At 43.0% G+C, this 21,110-nt stretch overlaps 2 protein-coding genes across 2 annotated transcripts in view; both read right to left on the bottom strand.

The window, feature by feature from the left end:
• Positions 1 to 229: 229 nt before the first annotated feature.
• Positions 230 to 14,090, bottom strand: hacl1 (2-hydroxyacyl-CoA lyase 1). The gene is made up of 17 exons (XM_083634668.1): positions 13,974 to 14,090; positions 13,622 to 13,726; positions 13,483 to 13,523; positions 13,293 to 13,373; positions 13,130 to 13,202; positions 12,967 to 13,044; positions 12,707 to 12,801; positions 12,463 to 12,575; positions 10,591 to 10,726; positions 10,311 to 10,416; positions 3,641 to 3,724; positions 3,403 to 3,504; positions 2,819 to 2,973; positions 1,691 to 1,849; positions 1,491 to 1,598; positions 1,196 to 1,382; positions 230 to 460 (listed from the first exon to the last, which is right to left on the bottom strand). The coding sequence occupies exons 1-17, from the start codon at positions 14,022 to 14,024 to the stop codon at positions 428 to 430; spliced, it is 1,707 nt and encodes a 568-aa protein (XP_083490794.1). The 5' UTR covers positions 14,025 to 14,090; the 3' UTR covers positions 230 to 427.
• A 2,113-nt stretch (positions 14,091 to 16,203) lies between these two features.
• Positions 16,204 to 21,110, bottom strand: part of ankrd28b (ankyrin repeat domain 28b) — a 38,623-nt gene continuing 33,716 nt past the window's right edge. Inside the window, exons 22-28 of the mRNA XM_083642895.1 lie at positions 20,818 to 20,905; positions 20,598 to 20,681; positions 20,193 to 20,338; positions 19,996 to 20,078; positions 19,786 to 19,868; positions 18,756 to 18,847; positions 16,204 to 17,735 (exon numbers count right to left, since the gene is read on the bottom strand). Coding sequence (XP_083499021.1) covers positions 17,452 to 17,735; positions 18,756 to 18,847; positions 19,786 to 19,868; positions 19,996 to 20,078; positions 20,193 to 20,338; positions 20,598 to 20,681; positions 20,818 to 20,905 — 860 coding nt within the window. The 3' untranslated portion in view covers positions 16,204 to 17,451. The remainder of the gene's footprint in view (positions 17,736 to 18,755; positions 18,848 to 19,785; positions 19,869 to 19,995; positions 20,079 to 20,192; positions 20,339 to 20,597; positions 20,682 to 20,817; positions 20,906 to 21,110) is intronic.

Raw genomic sequence — 21,110 nt, 5'->3', positions numbered from 1 at the left:
AGTATTATTACAGTCACTGCCTGATGCAACTGTAATTCTGAACAGAATTTGCACACAGAATTAGAACTGCAAGTTGACCATAAAATCCTATTTCTCAATTTCCCAGCATTTTAATAGTCTGCACTCAAAATGCTTTTAGTGTAGGATGATGAGCCATATAAGTTAATTCCCCTACCCATTATGTGGAACAGAAAAACATTCATGCAAAATAAGGCAATAATGATCAATGTATTATAAGTAAAAAGTTTTAATCGTGGTATTAACTACATGGCATTCAATTGAATACTACTGTGTAGTAAGAATTAATTAAAGCATTTCATGGAAACAATCACAAAAACAAAAGCAGCCTTATATTCTCCAGTGCGGAGTTTCACGGGGAGAATCCTCAATCTGCTCTGAAGGAGGAGGGAGATCTATCTCTGAACCCTTATAGGTTGGACCTGGTGAGCCAAGGGAACTCCTGGAAATACAATCAGAAAAGCATAAATATCCAGCCTCAATCTGAGGAAAAGTGCCACACAATGTCACATCTGTGTGTGCTTTTCAGTTTGTTTAATTATAAGAGAAGATGATAAGTATGGGCAGGGACTTTTGTGGCCTAGATCAGTGTTAAAATCTGTTCAACCTCCACTTTCACAATTTGTACAGGCAAAAGGAGTCAAATGTCTTTAGCCATCATGCAGAGCTTATTCACATTCAGCCCGACAGCTATGAATATTATTATTATTATTTTTTTTTACTGTATATCATTCTCTTTAGCTTACATCATACACCTATTGTATATTGTAAATTCCTATTGATCACTCAGGACCTGTTTAATTCTTGTGTACATATATTGGACTGCAATAAATTCTTGATTTGGTCTTCTGGTTATTGATGTTGACGCACCATGACGCTCTTCACCATGGATACAATCTTCAATACAATCCTCAAACTGTCTGTGAAGGGGGTTGCGTGGATACATTCAACATAAACACAGAGGGTCGTGCGTTCTAATTATGGGGACCCTGAAATAGAAAGGTCAGGTTGGTGTGAGGTGGAAGGATTGTCTATGGAATACAACAGTTTGTTGTCCCGCACTAATCACCAACCAAAGCACTATTTCCTTTAATCACGCCTGGCTTTACTGTTGCCTCTGTCAATGTCATTCAATCTCCTTTCCCTTTTCAATTCTCGGAAGCCAATGGCTACCTACCTGTTGCTTTCTGTCAGAGGCGGGGTCGATGAGCACGTTGAGCAGACTGGGCTTCTCCCAGTCACTCAGGCTGAGCTGTAACGCGCTGCGCAGCTCCTCCGCCGTCCGCACGAGGAACCCCCGTCCGCCAAAAGCAGTCATGACCTGATCGTAGCGCGCCTCAGGTAGGAGCGTCACGGGTGGGGCTCTGAGGACAACACAGGACACATTTTTATCACATCACAACAGATGAAGTGGAGGAAACCCATGATAGTCATTGTGCTATGATCCTCGGCCCTCCTACTGTGTGACTCACATCGTGGTCAGATCTCCCATCTTTGCCATTTCTTTCCATGTCTCGGGATCCATGCCACTGTAGATCCCGTTGTTATTGACCACAATGATGACCACAGGGAGATTATACCTGTAACAAAACAGGAAGAAGGTGAATTACTGTTGTGCTATGGAGGTTGAGCTGTGCGTATTAAACAATTAAAGAGAGGAAACAAACCCAACCTGCACATGGTCTCTACCTCCATGCCAGAGAAGCCGAAGGCACTGTCCCCTTCCACACACACGACCCGCTGGCCTTTCTTCTGGCTCTTCTCCAGTGCTGCTGCTGCTATGGCAAATCCAAGCCCAACTCCCATTGTCCCAAATGTGCCTGCATCCAACCTGCATGTAGAGAACCCAACCAAGAACCACAAGTTCAAGGGTGCCCCGCCGCCCAAACTTTTTTAGGATGAGAGCTACTTACAAAAAATAAAACTAGCCACGAGCTATTTATTTTCCCCTTGTCCCCCCCGAAGTACATATTTAGCACATTTTAACAGTATTATATTATTTATTTAACATGATTTATTAATAATGTTATAATGTTAAATACTGTAGATAGTGAGTCAGCTATACATGAGTGGGGTTTAGTTTATGCATAAAATAATTATTTATTTGGCGAGCTACTTATTGATGGCCCGAGATCTACTGGTAGATCATGAAACTACTTATTGGGCACCCCTGCACAAGATATGAACACACTTAAAGTGGATCTCACAGGCAACTACAGCAATGCTTGTCCCAATCTGCTACAGCCACATTCAGGACAACATTTGGGCATAGGCATTATTAAGGAAAATACAACAACAAGCCATGTTGATTGTCTTTTCTTTTTAAGCTGCTTGCCAATGGAACAACCATTCCGCTGATATCATGAGTTACCTTTCCGTCCAAGTGAAAATATGGCTTACAAAGCTAGGCAAACTCGATCAGTCAACTGTAATTTGAATGCACCATAATCACTATATGCATAAGCCTTTCAACCGGACACACGATTGAATAACTCCATGTCCGTTGTTTCCTGTTTTTGTTACGACATGTGACGCATTTGTATTGTTATTGTTAATGTGCATCGAACATTGTCAACTTGTATTTATATTGTTAATTTGTATTGTCATGTGTGGCATATGTATGTAATTAATCATAACCTGCCAAGATGACTGCAGATGAAAATGGGCTAAATCTGGTACAATACATCAAACTGCAACATTTATGTTGCATATAATCCATTACAAATGAATAGAGAAAGTTGCAGGTGGAAGATATTTGTGAATATGGCCTTTAAACTCTGCTTTAATGAGCAAGCCTTGCCTGTGTCGAGGAAGGTAGTTGTGTAACATTGTGCGTCCAATGTCCATAGTGTTGGCCCCCTCACTGACGATAACACAGTCGTGGGGCAACAGCTGGGAGATGTGGTGGAAAACGTTGTAGTAGTTCATTGGCACCGTCGACTGAACAGCCAGTGCCTGGGAGAGAAAAACCAATACAAGTTCCATCAAAATGTATCCAATTCTTATTGCATTATCTTGCTAAGGAATTGGTGTAACCACTGTAACTAACACATTGTAGGCTAAAGGCCCAATTATACTCTACGTTAAAGACGGAGACGGACAGAGCCTTCTGTCCGTACTCTGCGTTCATTTCGTGCGTTTTCTGTCCGTCATCTGAAAGCTTACGGATACACATGAAACGCAGCATAACCACACACACACACACTCATACATTTGACTCTCTACTGCCCACTGGTGAATGCATTGCTTAACATGATACCAACGTGAAAGACGCATGGAAGTATGTGGGCAGTGACGATTACACCGTTTGAAAAGGACGCATTTATTTTCGTATAAATGAGCCTTAACACATTGTAGGCTTGCCATAGGTGTCTCAAAACCCACCTTTGATATTTTTGCATTGGCAGCAATCTTCTCCTTCAGTGTGCTCCACCACTCTGTATTGGAGGGATATTTCCAGCCGTCTTTACGGACATATTCCAGCAGCTGAGGGAAACAGCGAATTGCAATTACATCTTCAATACACATGGAGGATATTACTATGACAGAAGCAGACAGACAACGACAGAGGAATCCAATGTGTGTGTGGGTTGGTTTACAGGCCGTGTTGCAGTGAGCGTACCTGAGAGACAATAGCATTGATGTCACCGAGGAGAGCAACAGCAGGCCTCACATTGTTGCCCATCTCCTCGGCACACAGGTCAACCTGCACACACAATACAAATGTGTTATGTTGCTTCAGAGTACCGGAGGTAGAGATGAGATGGTATGAAAATGTCATACCATGATTGTAGTGACCAAAATGATCAGGCTTATTATCAGTATTATGGGAGGGAGCTAGACTGCTCTCTGTAAACATGCATGCATCCTAACCTGGGAGCCCCCACTATGATGTATCTCAAGTCCAAGCCTCCCCAGCCCCTCAGACTCTTAGCCCCACTCATTCTGTCTCCCAGCCTGGGCTTGGGCTATTGTCTAATTATGATCTGCCTGTTTTGTCCAATTTTGAACTCTCTGTCTGTGGGTCATTTCAGCCTAATATTAAAGTGCATGGTATCACTGTTATTGCCCCCTCCTTCAGGCACGCCTCACAGCCAAGCCCAGTCATACAGAGCACTTTGGTAACCGTTTCTGTTGGAATTGCTGCCTCATCAGTATGCGTGCTATTGATTTGAAGTCTCCGCAGGAGCTCCATGCTGCTGATGGCTTAACGTTTTTACATTTAAATGTCAGGAGTCTATTGCCTAACATGGATTTTTATTAATGTGTTGGTTTAATGACGCCGCCCACGACGTACTCGTCATCTCAGAGTCATGGTTATCTAGCAGAGTCCCTGATTCAGATATTGTGATGAATGGTTACAACCTTTTCAGAATCGACAGAAAAGCTAAAGGGGGTTGTGAAACATTACAGGGGTGGTGTAGTGATATTTGTTAGAGAACATCTAGTCACCCATGTTGTCACAGCTTCATCTGTCCCGAAATGTCTTGAGTGTCTTGTTCAAGATTCAAGAGTCCAGATTTTTATTGTCACTCACGTGTGAAATTCTTATGCTGTAGGCTCCGTTACAGACAAGGTGCAGTAGGTAAGTAGGTGCAAAATCACAGCAAACACAATCACAACAACTATATATATAAATATATATATACATATATATATATATGTATATATACATATATATATATATATATATATATATATATATATATATATATATATATATGTCATATATATATGTCATATATATATATATATATATATATGACAGCAATATCGCAATATAGTTACAGCAGCAATATAGTTAAGTAGGGCAAGCGATGTAAACAGTGTATTTAAGGCAGTTGTGGCAAACTCTAAAATACGAAGGGTAATAAATAAGTTATAAGGTATTAAAATGGAGTATTAAAACAGATATTTGTGTGGGGGGTGATGTTCACATTGCTGTTTCAGGTGTTTACCGCCTGTCATCTGCACCAACATCAGCGTTAGACCTTGGGAAGGTATTGTGTGCATATGCTGCCTCCGAACTTCTGATTATGGGTGATTTGAATTTTGAGTCTGAAACAGCTATGCTTAGAACTTGACTTGTCCCAACTCATTCAACACCCGACAAGATTAAATATAAAAAACCCATACAATTCTACTCTGATCGATATCGCTCTAATCTATAGGCCATTCAAATATCCTCATAGTGGGGTCTTTGCCCAAGGCATTAGCGATCACTGCCCTATAGCCTGTGTTAAAGTAACCAAAGAGAGTAAATTAAAGGGACATATTATAAGGAAGCGTAATTTTAAAGATTTCGTAGAGCAAGGATTTTTACATGATTTATTTAATTCTTATTTAGAGATAAGAATTCACCACCCCCCACACTGCACTCAGTCAGTCCCCCTAAGCGCACTCCCCAAGTTTGAAGTCGATCCGACAAACGGTTCTCGAGATATGCAAAGGACAGACATACAGAAGTCGATCGGATGGACAGTCCTGGAGATATGTGAAAGCTGTGATTTTATTGGTTGAATTTCACAAAGTTTACCACTGCCATTCCTCGGGTTCCCAGCAACGCACCCGCCAAGTTTGAAGAACGATCGGACGAATGGTTCTCGAGATAAACCGCTTTTTGTGTTGCCAGTAGGTGGCACTCTGACTATGCATAAGTCGAAATTGCATGAGATGCGGCACCACACTCCATCGGTGTCCGAGCAGCGCACTCCCCAAGTTTGAAGTCAACCGGACAAATGTTTCTCGAGATAAACTGCTTTTTGTGTTGCCAGTAGGTGGCGCTGTGCCGAATTGCACGAAATTCGGCACTGCACTGTGTCGAGTTCCTGTCAGCGCACTCCCCAAATTTGAAGTCGATCGGACAAACGAGATAAACCGCTTTTTTTGTTGCCAGTAGGTGGCGCTATGCCGAATTGCATGAAAAGGGCACTGCACTCCGTCAGGTCCCCCTTAGCGCACTGCCAAAGTTTGAAGTCGATCCGACCAACGGTTCTCGAGATACGTGAAGGACAGAGAGAGACAGAGAGAGAGAGACAGACAGACGGTGCTGGCATTATAGTTAGGAAATCGAAAGCGAGATTCACTGGTAATCCAGCAGACTGGCTACATTTCAGGAAGTTACGCAATAAATGTATCAGTGTAATCAGAAATGCTAAATCTGAATTGTATCTAACTTCTCTCAGTAATACTCAGGGAAACACAGCTACAGTAGTTTCTGAAGAACCATAAACTCACAAAAAACAAACAAAGCCCACTTCCGCTCTCCTTCCTCAGATTAGCACTGAGAACAATGCAATCTCAGATAAATCCAAGATGTGTGATGCTTTCAATCAACATTTTGTACTACCTAGGCACCTTTTTGATATGCTCCCTAACAGTGTAACCCCACAGGATTACACTGTGAACCCGCTGAATCCCCCCCCCCTTTACCGATATATTTTCATTCAGAATGTTTAGCGACTATGATGTCTTTAAGGCACTTTCTCAATTGAACACTACAAAATCAAAGGGTGAGGATTAGTGATGCGCGGGTCAGGGTTTTTTAAGGCCCGCCCCAACCCAACCCGTCATTGGAGCCAGCCCGCCCCGCCCGGCCCATTAAAATATCTGAAAATTCCGAACCCAGCCCAACCCAGCAGCCCGCAACGGCCAATTTAATGTAATATGTCTCCGGACTCAGGAGGAGCACAGCAGAGCTTCCAAGGTGTGAAAAGTAACTAATAACTGTCTCTCCCCCCTCTCTCTCTCACACACACACAGACACTCACATGCTGCCTGTGCGACAACAGTTGTAGCCTACTATGCTGCTCTGGATGAGTTCCGCGGCTGCTTTCATGTCGGTCTTTCTTCAATTAATCCATGGTCTTCAGATAGCGCGACTACGCTTCCCCAAAGTGCGGATGGCGTGACCGCAGTGTTTCAAATGGAGGTAGCAGGTAGAGGTATAGGCACTAGTAGGCAGGCTACAGAAACAGCTCTTATTCTTCCCCATTTCTTTTAATTACCTCATGCGCTCTCAATTGGCCATGTTGCAGTAGTAGGCTACTAAACGTAGTGCAGCAGGTGCGCACACGGCTTGCAGATACGGCCAGACTCGCTGATTTCTTTTAATTACCTCATGCGCTCTCAATTCTTCACAGCCTACTCACGTTGCAGTAAATTTGACAAATAGATCACAGTCGAGTCCACAACAGAAAATCTGCAGTGGCATTAGTTTTATGGACACTTCAAATAATAATTACAGCGAATAATCCTTCCAAAATGTTTGTTTTGAGAGCACATAGGCTACCTCATTGAAGCGTTTCTTTACTCCATGTAGGCTATAGAGAGTGCAGCAGGAGTCTGTCTGATTGTGTGTACCTACGTGTGAGAGAGAGTTCACGTCTTTAAGGTTAATTACTCTGTGTGTTTCACTGCTCTAAATTATTTAATAATGTTGCTTTGTCATGTTCTGAGCCTGCCCCGCCCGCACCCGCGATATTTTCATAATTTGCCAACCCAGCCCGCCTGCGGGGCGGCCCAGCCCGCGGGACCCGGCGGGTTCTGGGTGACCCGCGCATCACTAGTGAGGATGATATTGAACCATATCTCCTATGCCTTAGTGCTCATTTGCTTGCCTCCCCGCTTGCCCATATATTCAATTGAACATTCATTTCTGGTGAAATCCCTCCTGTTTGGAAGACTGCTCAGGTCGTGCCTCTGTTTAAAGGGGGTGACCTGATTGAATTGAATAATTACCGCCCTATTTCTAAATTGTGCTGCTTGGCCAAGGTTCTTGAAAGCTTGGCAAAGGAACAGTTACAAGCTTTCCTAGAGGCTTACAACATTCTCCAGTCTCAACAATCAGGGTTCAGGCCAGGACACAGCACTATAACAGCTGCATCGCTTGTTTTAAACATATTGAATGGTATTGATAGCCATCAACATTGTGCTGCTCTCTTTGTTGAACTTTCAAAGGCGTTTTCGACACGGTGGACCATGATATTTTTGAAAGAAAGCTGTCTTATATTGGTTTCGATGACCTCTCTGTCAACTGGTTCTCAAACTGTCCGGAAGGAAGCAAGCTGTTGTGGCCACCGGCTATAAATCCAGCTCTCTCATGATTGACAAGGGTCCATCTCAGGTCCAGTGTTATTCACTTTAAATATAAATCATATTCTACTCCCTTCTGCACTTTGTAATGTCCATTACTATGCGGACGACACCATTTTATTAGTTTGGGCCACACCCCTGCACAGGCCACACCCCTGCACAGGCCACACCCCTGCACAGGCGGCTGCAAGTCTGCAGACTGCTTTAGATACTTTTCAACTAGCTCTTCTCGACCACAAACTTCATTTAAATTCGCACAAGACCAAATCGATGTTGTTCTCATGGTCCCCTGGTGTCTACAACAGCTTTTGTATTCGCACACTCCAAGGTGTGCAAATTGAAACTGTTAGTTCGTACAAATATCTTGGCATTTGGCTGGATACTAAACTGTCTTTCCAGACCCATGTGGAACACCTCACTAAGAAATTGAGGAGAAAAACGTGTTTTCTATATAAGAAGAAGTCCTGTTTTTCACTCTGTACCAGAAAGTCCATTGTACAGTCACTGATAATGTCTGTTTTTAAATACGGCGATGTTGTATACATGCATGCCGCACCTACCATCTTGAAGCTGCTTGATGCAGTGTATCATAGAACCCTGCATTTTGTAACGGGTGATGGGTTTCTTACACACTGATGTATTTGATTTGAAAAGGTGGGCTGGCCCTCTGACGGCTCGAAGGGAGCAACAGTCTTTTATTTATATAGGGGCGGCTATAGCTCAGGAAGTAGAGCGGGTCGTCCACTAATCGCTTTGGATAAAAGAGGTCGGTAGTTCGATTCCCGCCTCCTCCAGTCTGCATGTCGAAGTGTCCTTGGGCAAGATACTGAACCCCAAATTGCTCCCAATGGTGTGCCAGCACCCTGCGTGGTAGCTTGCCACCATCGGTGTATGAATGGGTGAATGTACCTACTGATTGTAAAGCGTTTTGGATAAAAGCGCTATATAAATGCAGGCCATTTACCATTTATATAGCCCTGACTGGGAAAGTTCCTCCATACCTGTCCTCGCTCATCAGTCTGAACGGCACAAACTATCGAACTCGCTCGCATTCACACATCAGACTTGGCGTACTTGGACACTCCGCCGATTTTGAATGGTGATTTATTTTTGCACATAATCTGACACATCTGAAAACGGTAAACAGTTTTGCAGGCGTTCATTTAATTTGACAGTTATTGGGAGTTGATTTGAGTCATGCTGTGGACCAGTGATGTCATTCATGCACAAATGGCATCACTGGTCGAATCGAATCAACTCTCAATAACTGTGAAATTAAATGAATGCCTGTTAAACTGTTTACAGTTTTCTGATGTACGACAGATTTTGTAATGATACAAAGCTGGTGAAAATCGGTCAAGTGTCCCTTTAACCTCCTTGGTTTTATGTTGTCTATACCTGTCTGTCTGTAAACCTGCAACTGCTGTAAATGTTTTCATTGTAACAGGGCTCCCTTGAAAATGAGAGCATGCTCTCAAGGTCCTTACCCCTGTATAAATAAAGGTTAAATAAAAAATAACAAAAATAAAAGGATTGCGGTATTGTTGAAATGTGCTGAAATGTTCAAAATAAAAGGGAGTAAGTGGGTTCTGCAATTTTGGTCACACTTTGGGTCACGTTTTTGGTTACACTCAAGCAATTGTGATGTCACTGATGATGTCACTATGACATCATCGTGATGTCACATCACTGATCCCTAGTGTTCAAAAAGTACCGATACACTCACTATAATCATTCCACCAAGTTTTATATTGAAAATCACAAATAGTATTAGCAGCACGAAGCACTTTGTGTTTGCATAAACATTAAAATAGTAACATAGCCAATAGGATTCGGTGCAATTTGGACACACGAGTCAACAGCACTCTGTGCAGCAGCGATAATCGCAGTAATCAAGCCTACACGGTTTTAATGATAATACAAACTTGAAACGATAATACTGTCAGGAATCTTATCACAGGTTATCATTAAACCGGTCATTGTTTCATTCATCCCTAACCAGCGGCAAGTGTGAAACATTCCAAATATACAAATATACAAATGACCAAAAATACAGGATTGCATTTCCCTGTCAATATCAAGGAATTAGCACACAATACTGGAAATGAACAACACAGCATCCTCCAAGGCACACAATGTTGATTTGACATGAATCTTCCACAGTTGGAATTGAGAAACTGACTTCACCATTTACATACCTGGATGACTTTGACATGTGAGTCAAATCGAGGCGGGAGGCCGAAATGCAGGATCCAGTTCAACCTGGCTCCAAGCAGAAGCACTACATCAGCCTGGAGAAGAGCTCTTGGTGAGAGGAACACAGGTGGAAGAAGAGGAGGAGCGATGTTTGGTTGAGATAGGAAGTAAAAATGATTAACAAATTGAATAATATAATATTATACATAATGCAGAAAACTTTACTGTTAAGCACCAAACACATAAATCTAGTGAGTGTGTAGTCGTGTAAGAGAGGCTGACCTGGAGCGAGCAGCAGCCACACAGTTGGGGTGGTCATCAGGAAGCACCCCTTTCCCCATAGGGGTGGGCAGGAAGGGTAGGCCGCTCCTCTCCACCAGCCCCCTCAGAGCAGCCTCTGCTCGGCCGTAGGCAGCTCCTGTTGGGTGAGATGTCACTAATAAAACACATGACTGATCAACTGAAGCCCTCTGCAGAGGTGCAGACTCGAGTCACAATTTTAATTGCTTGAGACTTGACTTGATGCATGAAGAGAAGACTTGAGACTTTACTCGACTTGGGTTGTCATGACTTGGGACTTGACTTTGACTTGTGCTTTGATGACTTGAAAAGGTCTGTAATGTCTTGGCGAAATATCTTGTGTTTGTGTATATTACTTAAGCCGCTTTCAGACATGCCTTGGAACTCGGGAGTTATCTAGAGGGCATCCGGATGGCGGTGTATGTATGAACACATTTTGGTGAGCTATGCGCGCTCCCGCGACCCTCACTCTCCGGATGTGACACTAGGCTCGTACGTAGTCACAGATTGTTCCCCCTCCCCTCCAGAATGCTGTAAAGTACCTGAGCTAAGCAAGTGGGAGGAGGCGAGGGAGGCAGCGGAGACAGAGACAAGATAGCGTGACAGATTATTATTAAATAAATAGTCGATGTGAATGAGCAAGTGCGCAAACATCATGCAGTTTCAGTTTTTCCAAATGAAGCTGGAGCTGCTCCGTGTGTCAGCCAACAGGCTACGTGTTGCTTGATTGAAACGCTGGGTTTTATCTATTTCTGCAAAGCTTCATGCAGCACACCACCTTCGAAATATAGCATTTTTGGACGCGAGGGTCATCCTGCTTCCCAGTATTGGATATCGACAAATAATTGCTTTTATTTTTGAAGGTGAAAACATCTAGCTTCCTGTATTCTGTATATTTCTAGCACGATTGATGCATTTTAGGACTGAACTCTCGCCACAACAGACTTGAGGAAATCGATGCATCTGGGCGTGAGTTGTAGGGTTGTTTAATTAATTGGCATATGCGCAAACGATTATATGCGCGAACATTAGTGGGCAATTATCGCCCATTATGTAGGCTATTTTTAGCAACTTGTTATCAGACTCTGCATGTCGTGCTAGTTTGTTGAATGTGATTCACTTTGTGCCATTAAGGCTGTAGCCTAGACTGCTGTCTTCCATGTATGAAGTGCAGCTGTGTGGTCAGTCGTCATGCCCCAATTCCCCCCACCCCCGCCCCCTCTCTACTTGACACCCGGAGGTGCTCCTCCACCCACCCCCGCCCCCTCTCTACTTGACACCCGGAGGTGCTCCTCCCCCCACCCCCGCCCCCTCTCTACTTCACACCTGGAGGTGCTCCACATGTATGAAAGCAACATGCCTCATGTCTGAAAGGGTACACTTCACATATCCCCCGGGTCAGGCTCAGGGGAAGCAACCCTGACCTGACCCGGAGTTCATGTCTGAAAGTGGCTTTAGATTGCAAGTTATAAGATGTGTTCCATCAGACAACTAAATTTAAATTCCGTTTTCTGAATTTGTATGGAATTACTGAATTTATTCAAGCTGAAACTGATCAAACTCACGATGCATTTACCAGGTTTTTGTACTATTAAAACAAATACTACATTGAAGTCCCAGATATTATTTTTTATTTTGCATGTTCTTTTCTTTAAGATATTACATTGATATGGGTTACTGATTTTTGTGATTTGACTTGGTGTTCTACATTTAGACTTGGGAGTTGACTTGAGGCTTGTGCCTCAAGAGTTGACACTGACATGGGACTTGGTCACACATGTGCCTGATATGCCCAGTGTGTTGTAGTGACAGAGGGATGATTCCAAGAGGGAAAATACTTTATTTTAGCGTTACCTTTGCCAATGATGACTAAGGGCCTTTTAGCTCCTTTCAAGACAGAAAGAGCTTCTGTGATCGCTGTGTCATCAGCCAAACTCACTGGAGGAGGTGGACAGGAGGACACGACTCTGCCAGGAGGAAGGCACCACTTTTAATATTTTTATATAGCTACACCTGTAATCATAAAACTGACACTACACGGAAAACACATTACATTTCAAAATATGAAATAATTCTAGGAGTGAAAATGACAACAAACCTGACGTTGCTCCTGTTGACTTTAGCATTGACCATGTCACCTGAGATGTCCACATAGCAGGCACCTGGACGACCGTACATGCTTGTGCGAACTGCCTACGAGCAACCAAGCACCATAACACTTATACATTTGTGTAACTATCATCTTATTATACAAAATGTCTTGCACTTTGGGTTTGTCAAATGACTAAACAAGTCCATTACCAGGCTGCAATATAGCAAGTGAGACCAGATATGCAGTGTAACAACAGGATGTTATACCTTTTCTATGACTGAGGGCATGGCCTCCAGACTGCTGGGTCTAGCAGAGAACTTGCTATACAGCCGACATGCTTCAACCTGGCAACAAATGACAACAATTATAATTCATGCCTCTTCATAGTGTGAAGATCCACATAGTGGCCGAGTGGCCGACGCACCTTACCTGAGGAAACTCTTGAAAAGCTCCTGTTGTTTCTTGGTTTTGATCTGACGATCCCCCGATGACAACCACTGGCCTGTACAATGAGAATACAGCGTCAACTTGAAGATCCAAGTGCAGTGCACATGTTAGAATTGCATTAAGCGATAAAAACGAAATCACTTACCAGCAGTTCACATTCGCATTGGCCATTCCACCAAGTGCATGGATGAGTCCGGGCCCAGATACAACCAGGCAGGCACCTGGCCTGGACACAGATAACCACAGGAGACAGCCACATGTAAGGGATAGCCTACAAACTGACACTTAACTGATCAGTGAACATGATTCAGTTAGTAACTGATAAGTGAACAAACCTTCCAGTAAGGTATCCAATAGCAGATGCCGCATAGCAGGCCTGTTGGGTGGCAGAATTCATTTCAAAGAATTAAAACTCGTTTTAAAATGAGTGTAAAGAAATAGTAGTCAATATCTGAAACAAAAGTAGGTTGCTACCGCTTGTTCGTTGCGCATTCCGACATAATTGATGCCAGCTGCCTGAGCAGCCATGGCCACTTCAATGACAGGAACACCAACAATCCCAAACATATACTCCACATCCTGCAAATAGACAGAGATCACTGCTGGGATAACTGCTCTTTAATAATAAAACAACACCGACCAATTAATTTACTAAGCCTTTTGTTGAAGTTAGAAGGTAATTAACGAGCCTTCCCCTTAACATATCAAATTTGACAGCGCTGCACGTGACCTTTGACACACTTTGACAACTTTGACTAACGTTAACATTATCATTATTATTATTGTTGTTTAAATGAAAAATATTCACGTTTTCAAACGATCTTACCTGAGCTTTAAGAGCCTCAGCAATCAACTGAGCTCCTGTCACCTCCTCCATGGCTGGTGATAACGTTACTGTTATGGTAACGTTACTGTAAGTAGTTAGTTAACGTAACGTTACAACTGTCCAACACGAAAGAGACTCTTGACACGAAGTGAGCTTGTGTTGTTGACACTTTACTATCACTTCCGGGTTGCAAACAGCTCCCGACCAATCACAGTCGGAAGAGACCTGTGCCTTTTTACGGCGTGGCCAATAGGAGCGAGGCGTCTGGCTGCCGCTGTAGCATACACATGTTTGTCAACTCAGTCCACCTGTGATAGTGTAGCATGAAGATAAAAGACACATGTAGAATATAAATTTCCCTACTTGGACAATAAAGTATACGAATACAAACAAACAAAAACGAATCCAAACTAAGTCAGTGCATGATTTTATTATTATTAAGATTTTATTGATGATGCACAGATCATAAGGAAGCTGTTTTGAGGTGGGGGCGGGCGTAGTGGGGTGAGGTGGGAGGTGAAGCATCTGCCCACTTTGGAGATGGGGGCTCGGTGCATTGTGGTCTGGCCTTCTTTTTTGGGGGGGGGGGGGGGGGGGGTCTTCACTTGACAGCGAGGGAAGGGAAGCATTGCTGGGTCAGTCTCAGTGTCATGTCAGTGTGGGCTGCGCTGGCAGAGATCTCTGCTGCGGCCGAAGTTTCTCAAGTGTAGCGTAGACAGACAGCTAGGCAGTCAAAACAGGTTATAACGGGCCTTTAGTCTTTTGAGTTCTTCCACCAGGGTCCCGTTCCGATTCTCTAGATCAGCCAGGCGGTTTTCTAGACGTTGAACATAATCCTTTTTCTTTCGGCGAAATTCACGGGCTGCCTCTTTGTTTTTTGCAAGACGGATTTGCTTCGGAGACAGTCCCACAGAGGAGGTCATCATAACTGCGGCCTGAGACAGGGAGCTGTAGGTGGGTGCTGTGCAGATCTGGTATCTTTGATTACCATCTCCTGCTGCACCTTGTTTGACCACCTGGTTGCTGGGCATCATCAGCATCTGCTGGCCTTGGCCCGGCTGGCCGTCAGGTGTCTGGGCATACTGAAGGATGCAGGTGCTTTGCTGGTCTGCATACCATGGAGTGACCTGTTGCTGTGGCCAGTACTGGGCGCCGCTGCTGGTCCGGTAGACACCTGTCACTCCTGTGGAGGCAGTGTCATCATATCCACCGTTGTGTGGTTCTCCCATAGTCACTTCAATTTCAACTCTGCTCTTGTTCATTGCCTGGAGCTAAGACGTGAGCTATATGAAATAGCTGGACCACGTGCTGTTATACGTCGTGACACTCGTTTGAGTCATAGTGACTATGACGTCAAACGAGTATGACGTCATACTTGGCGTCTGGACTGGATATGGAATTAAATTAATTCCCTCTGACCTCCTCTAGCACCCTCCACTAGATGGCGTTGCTGCTTGCTTGTACAAAGCATTAGGTCGATGGTACAGAGGGGAATTGCAAATGAGCAAGGGAGGCAGAGACGGATCATTGAAAAGTCTCTGACAAGGGTCTTGAGAGAAAAACAGGGCTGAAGATCAGTCTTTGGCCATCAGAATCAGATGGGCTTTTCCTAACAATGTTGTAAAATAAAAAGACCAATCTATCATCTGTCACATTAACAAAATCAACTGCTGTCTCTATTGCTGTACTAGGTAACCGATATTGTCATTACAACACATTGAGCTTTGACTCTTATTGCAGAATCAAATTGAAGCCAAAGACAAAATACTGCTGCTGGCTGATCACTCAGTTCAATTCTACTATATTGGACTTCAATCATATTAGTGCCTGGGAATTAGCTTTCAGTATAATATAGGCAGTTAATTACATATTTATATAATCTGAAAAAAGTATGTATCCAAAAAATGTATAAATAACTTTGGTGCAAGGCACATAATACTTAATACAAACAAGTTTTGGCATGCAGGCCTTCTTCAGTGTTGTCAACACTGAAGAAGGCCTACGCGCCAAAACTTGTTTGTTGCTGTGCTGCTGCCCTACCCAGACTACAGGTATTACACCTTTGAAAGGACTTTTTTGTATATTTATATAATCTGCCTCATGGGTACCATTTATTTTGACGTCAAACAAGGGAATACTCCATATAAGACTCATGTTCATTATTAAATAACTCATTTATTTATTACTCATAAAATATACAGCAATCTCATACTGAAAGAATTCATGGGAGCATTGAATTCAGTTATAATTTCTATATACATGCTAGTTTCATCCCGCTTGAAGAAAAATCAAGGAAAAAAAAAATCTCCTGTTCCACTTTGATGAACCTAGCAAATGTATTGTACATATTTCCAGTTAAAATAAATTTTTTAAAGACAAAACCAGGTTTTTTTGAATCAACATAGGATTGAGTGGTTTCTTTTTTTACGTTAAAGCAAGCAAAACCTGTCAAGGAACATTGAATAATATAAAAGCTAAAATATCATTCTAACAGAAAACGAATCAAATGTTGTCCTACCATTGGTTTACAGTGTTTCTTCCACACAAAGCACGGCATGCCGAGCCTCATATACCTCCACATTGGATCAGTGCTTTTTACAAATGCTGTAGTACTTAGCTAGTGTGCATCAGTTGACTTTGACAGCTGCTCCTACAAACCATCTTTTCTCAGTAACTAATGAAGGCACAAAATGATGACTTATAAATAGAAGAACTGAAAGTACACAAATAATTTATTTATGAAAGACTAAACCGCAATGGACAATTCAATATACAAAGCTAAGTTTGATCAACCTGTTGCACATACCAAATATCTTTAAATTACTCAGGTCAGTAAATGTTTTGTTTTAGAGGGCAAGGAGTTTTTAAGACATGACTATGGGTATATTAAAACTTTGATCTTAAAAAATAAATGATATCCCCCCCCCCCCGATATGAATTACAGACTGGGAGGATAAGTGCGTTCTGATGGGTTGTGGTGTGCGGATATCAGCCTCCTATAGCTCCTCGCAAAAATTACAAAAATGAAACCTGGCTCGTTTTTCGTCAATCAATTAACCCCCAATACTCAATCCCATTTACATGGTTAAACCAGGTTTAAAACGCTTCCACATCTTTTGGTCACTGTTGGTTTTGCTCTCTGTGAAGTGCTACTAATCCCTCTTCAACGTGTTATTGCCGTAAAAAGATGGCAGGACGCCCGACACATACAGTTCCAAGCACTGGGGAAGTAAGTGGGTGGGTTGGTAAAGCAGCAGGTAGCTGGAGGTCCAGTATCTGCTGGAAGGACAGCTGGTGCTGGGGCCAGGTCGGGATGAGTGTGGGGGCCAGCCTACTGCACCTCCTTGCTCTCTGGGGGACTCTTAAGGCTCCTGTGTGGGCTTGTCTCTTCTCCTGCCCTCCCAAGCTGGCGGTGGGTGATTTTAAGACACAGTGTGTGTTGTGTGTGTTTTATGCATCTGTCGCTTCCTCCTGCACCTCAGTATGTCTCTGAGTCTGAGTCGTTGAGCTCCTCGTCCTTGTAGAAGCCGTCGTGGTGGCCGATGTTGTTGAAGCTGCAGTAGGAGCTGTGCTCACTGCACAGCGCGGGCAGGCTGTCGAAGGTGACGCTCTTGGAGGGGCTGGTGGTGTAGTGGTTAATGGCACTGAAAGGGAGGGCGGGTGGCGGGGCGCAGGGGGACACAGGCATCATGGTGGCTAGGATGAGTGCTAGGCAGTCTGCCACGTCTTTGTTGGGGGCACAAGCCAAGGCAGGTGTGTAACCTGGAACAATGACAAGTGTACCAGAGAGTGACATACTATGCAACAACAGCGTTAAGTCCCCAGAAGGCCATTGATTTGAATTTGATCCTTTTCAGTTACTTGATCACTAAATCAGAAACTTTTGACTCTTTAGTGTTTGATATTGCCTAGTGACTTCTTTCTAATCATTATTGAAAGAGAGAACATGTAAAAAAAAATCGTTTTAATAATAACACATGACCAGCTCAGCTTTCAAACAGGACCATGCTCATGCTCAACTATGCCAAAAAGTCCAATGCTTGGTCCGAACAATGGGCATCAGTATGTGTTTGCATGCCGTTACATCTCAACTCCAGGTGCTTAGCAACTTGAGGATGCTGCTTAGCCTTAGTTGAGTGACATATCTGACAACCAATGAAACTTAACGCTCAAAGGTTGAACACATTTTGATTAGAACACATTGTTCAGCTCCATCTCAGCCAGGTTTCCAGACCTTCCAGCTACACTGAATGGGAGGTGTAAGCTCGTTAGACCATAATATGCCACAAATAATAAAGTACCACATGTCCGACACTTCTTTCCCCCTGCTGGAAACTCACTGCAGGCTTTACAGAACAAGATGGTGCCATTTTCCCCATTCTTTGTCCCCAACCAGTCATCTACCCTCCCTCCCATTGTTGAGTTTCTCACCATATTATTGGTCGTTTTATTTTTCTTTGCGTAGGGGTTTGTGTTGGGCCGGCATTTTCTCGTACGGCTGGCTGCCTGCTGCCAAATATTTTCTACTGCTTCAGGCTGTGCACTCAAGTTTGTTTCTGATCCAAAACTGCCAGCATTTTTCACCCAGAATGCACAGGACAGAATTCCCCAGTCAAAAGCTCCCACAATATACAGTAACCTACGGTGGCCTGCGGAGGACAGTGGTCGCTTCCAGGAGCAACCATCAGCACTCAGGTTTTACTGGCATGGCTCAAATAAATCCCGATGCTAAATACTAAGCATCGCTAAATATTAAGGGAACAAGGTTATCAAGAATCTCACCGTTTTCATCGACTGCAAGTACACTGGCTCCCTTCACAAGCAGCTCTTGCACCACCACAGTCAGACCATTTCTTGCAGCCACATGAAGAGGCCTTCAGGGGAAAATAAAACAGATATACTCACATGAAAGTCAATATTCTAACATTTATATCACTACAGTAAGAACGCAAGAGACCCCAACAGTAAACCACCCACCAACACTACCAGGCCACTGTATCACACAGATGTAGCAGGGGATATAACAGCTGGAAATTAGCCATTAGTCCAGTAAAAATGTCACTTGACCTCACACTAATTGCAACAAAACCAAACTCAACTGATTTTGTATCCTCAATATGTCCTCAATGAAGGAAAAAAAGTGTTAAGGAAATGTATGAAGGGAAATTTTTGAAAATGACCCATATGATGCTACCAAAAACGTTTTTTTATTTATTTTTTTAACATTTATTTTTTTTTTTTTTTTCTCCTTGAAGCAAAAAACACATACAGGATATAAGTGATGAGATTTATGGCACATTAAAAAAAGAAAAAAAAAAGGCTTCCATAGGCTACCATCATATTTAGGTCATTTTCAAAACTTTCCCTTCATACATTTCCTTAACACTTTTTTTCCTTCATTGAGGACATATTGAGGATACAAAATCAGTTGAGTTTGGTTTTGTTGCAATTAGTGTGAGGTTGACCCACATATTTGCGTAAAATGCCTGGACTACATGTAGGCTAGAGCTGCCCAATTTAATAATCATAATAAACTTTATTTATATAGCACTCAAACTGCTTTACAGAAGTTAAAGCACTGTTACAGCTTATTAATCAGTCCCTCCAGTAAATTGTGATTTTGCGGTCGCATTAATGAATGCAAATTCAACCAATACAGTATGCGGGTGCTTGCAATTTTTCAAAATTCCTACGATTTCTCTGCAAAAACGGCAAAACATGTTGCTCAACTTGCTCCCTCCTCCCCCAAAAAACAACATAAAACTTTGCAAATTGCATTGCAATCTTCTAATGCAATACAAGCTATACATACGTCTGTAAGGCGGCGTTAGTGGCATTGATGAGGTTCCTGTCTGTAATCTTCTCCAATATCAACAAGGCACTGGTTTCATGTCCCTATAGAAAATAAGTCAAATACAGTTAGAAGAATATAACAGAACAACCAAACAATGTAGAAGTATCCAATTGTACACATTAGCTGCTGTAGAATGGGACAACAGTGCCATCAAATGGCAACACACACCTTACTGCAGGCAAGATGAAGTGCAGTGTTCTTCAGCGCATCCTGCAGAGTGAGATCTGCTTTCGCACTGCTCACCAGCAGCTCTAAACAGGGAGTGTGACAGAGTAAAAGGGAGTTGAAGTCTATTCTTGGATTATTCCATCACACAGTGATATTTTCCAGTCAGGTCAGGTGGTAAGGCAGCGGGGCATTCGTACCAACAGCGTTGGTCTGGCCATTCTCGGCAGCCATCATGAGTGGGGTCTTCCCTGTGGCATCGACGCTGTTGACCTGAGCGTTCTGGCCCAGCAGCAACTGCAGACACTCCACGTGGTCAGTGAAGGCTGCTGCATGCAGGGGGGTCCTGCAGAAACAATGCAAGGAGCAAAGGACTCCTTTTCAACGAGGCAATCTTTTTTGAGAGACCAGGACAAACTGATTGTGACTTATGCACTCACTAAAAACAAGAGTGCTGGCTTCTAAGTCGAGCTATTCCGGAATCTATAATTAATCCTTCAACCTACACAGAATATGATGTTTTAATTTACTAGACTAGTTGCCCAGTACCATTTGCATGACAAAAAATGTCTGCGACTACTTTGTTTTGGAACAAGTGTGCTTACCGGTTTTTAGTGTCTGCAGCATTTACAATGGCAGGGCCCAGAGTATCTATCAGCATCTCAGCAGCACCTTCATTGTCATGGATCCTACAGAAGAGAAAGAACGCCATTATTATTATTATTATTATTATTATTATTATTATTATTATTATTATTTCATCTGCTCAAGGTTGCTCTGTCCTCAGATGTGGTTATCTAACTGGAAGGCAGCACGGGATCTTACACAGCACAGTGGAGGGGGCTGAAGGTATTGCCCTCCGTCTTGTGGAAAACCTCCTGTTCCAGTAGGACTTCCACACACGTATCATGACCTACAGAAAGCGTCAACCACATTTTGTCAAATCACTGCTCTCTCCAAAGACATTTTGCAAACTAAAACATTTTTCTAAATGTAAAAATTGGATGCACAAGAAGATGCATAAGCATGATCTATGGAAACTGGAGTTGCCTGTGCCATCAATCGACTTGCACATGCTCCTTTGTCTATTGTAGCAGCATGCCTATCTTCAGGAGCAT

This window comes from Poromitra crassiceps (assembly GCF_964638095.1).
Source record: "Poromitra crassiceps genome assembly, chromosome: 1".
In the NCBI taxonomy this organism is placed as follows: domain Eukaryota; kingdom Metazoa; phylum Chordata; class Actinopteri; order Beryciformes; family Melamphaidae; genus Poromitra; species Poromitra crassiceps.
This window is presented reverse-complemented; position numbering and strand designations above follow the sequence as displayed.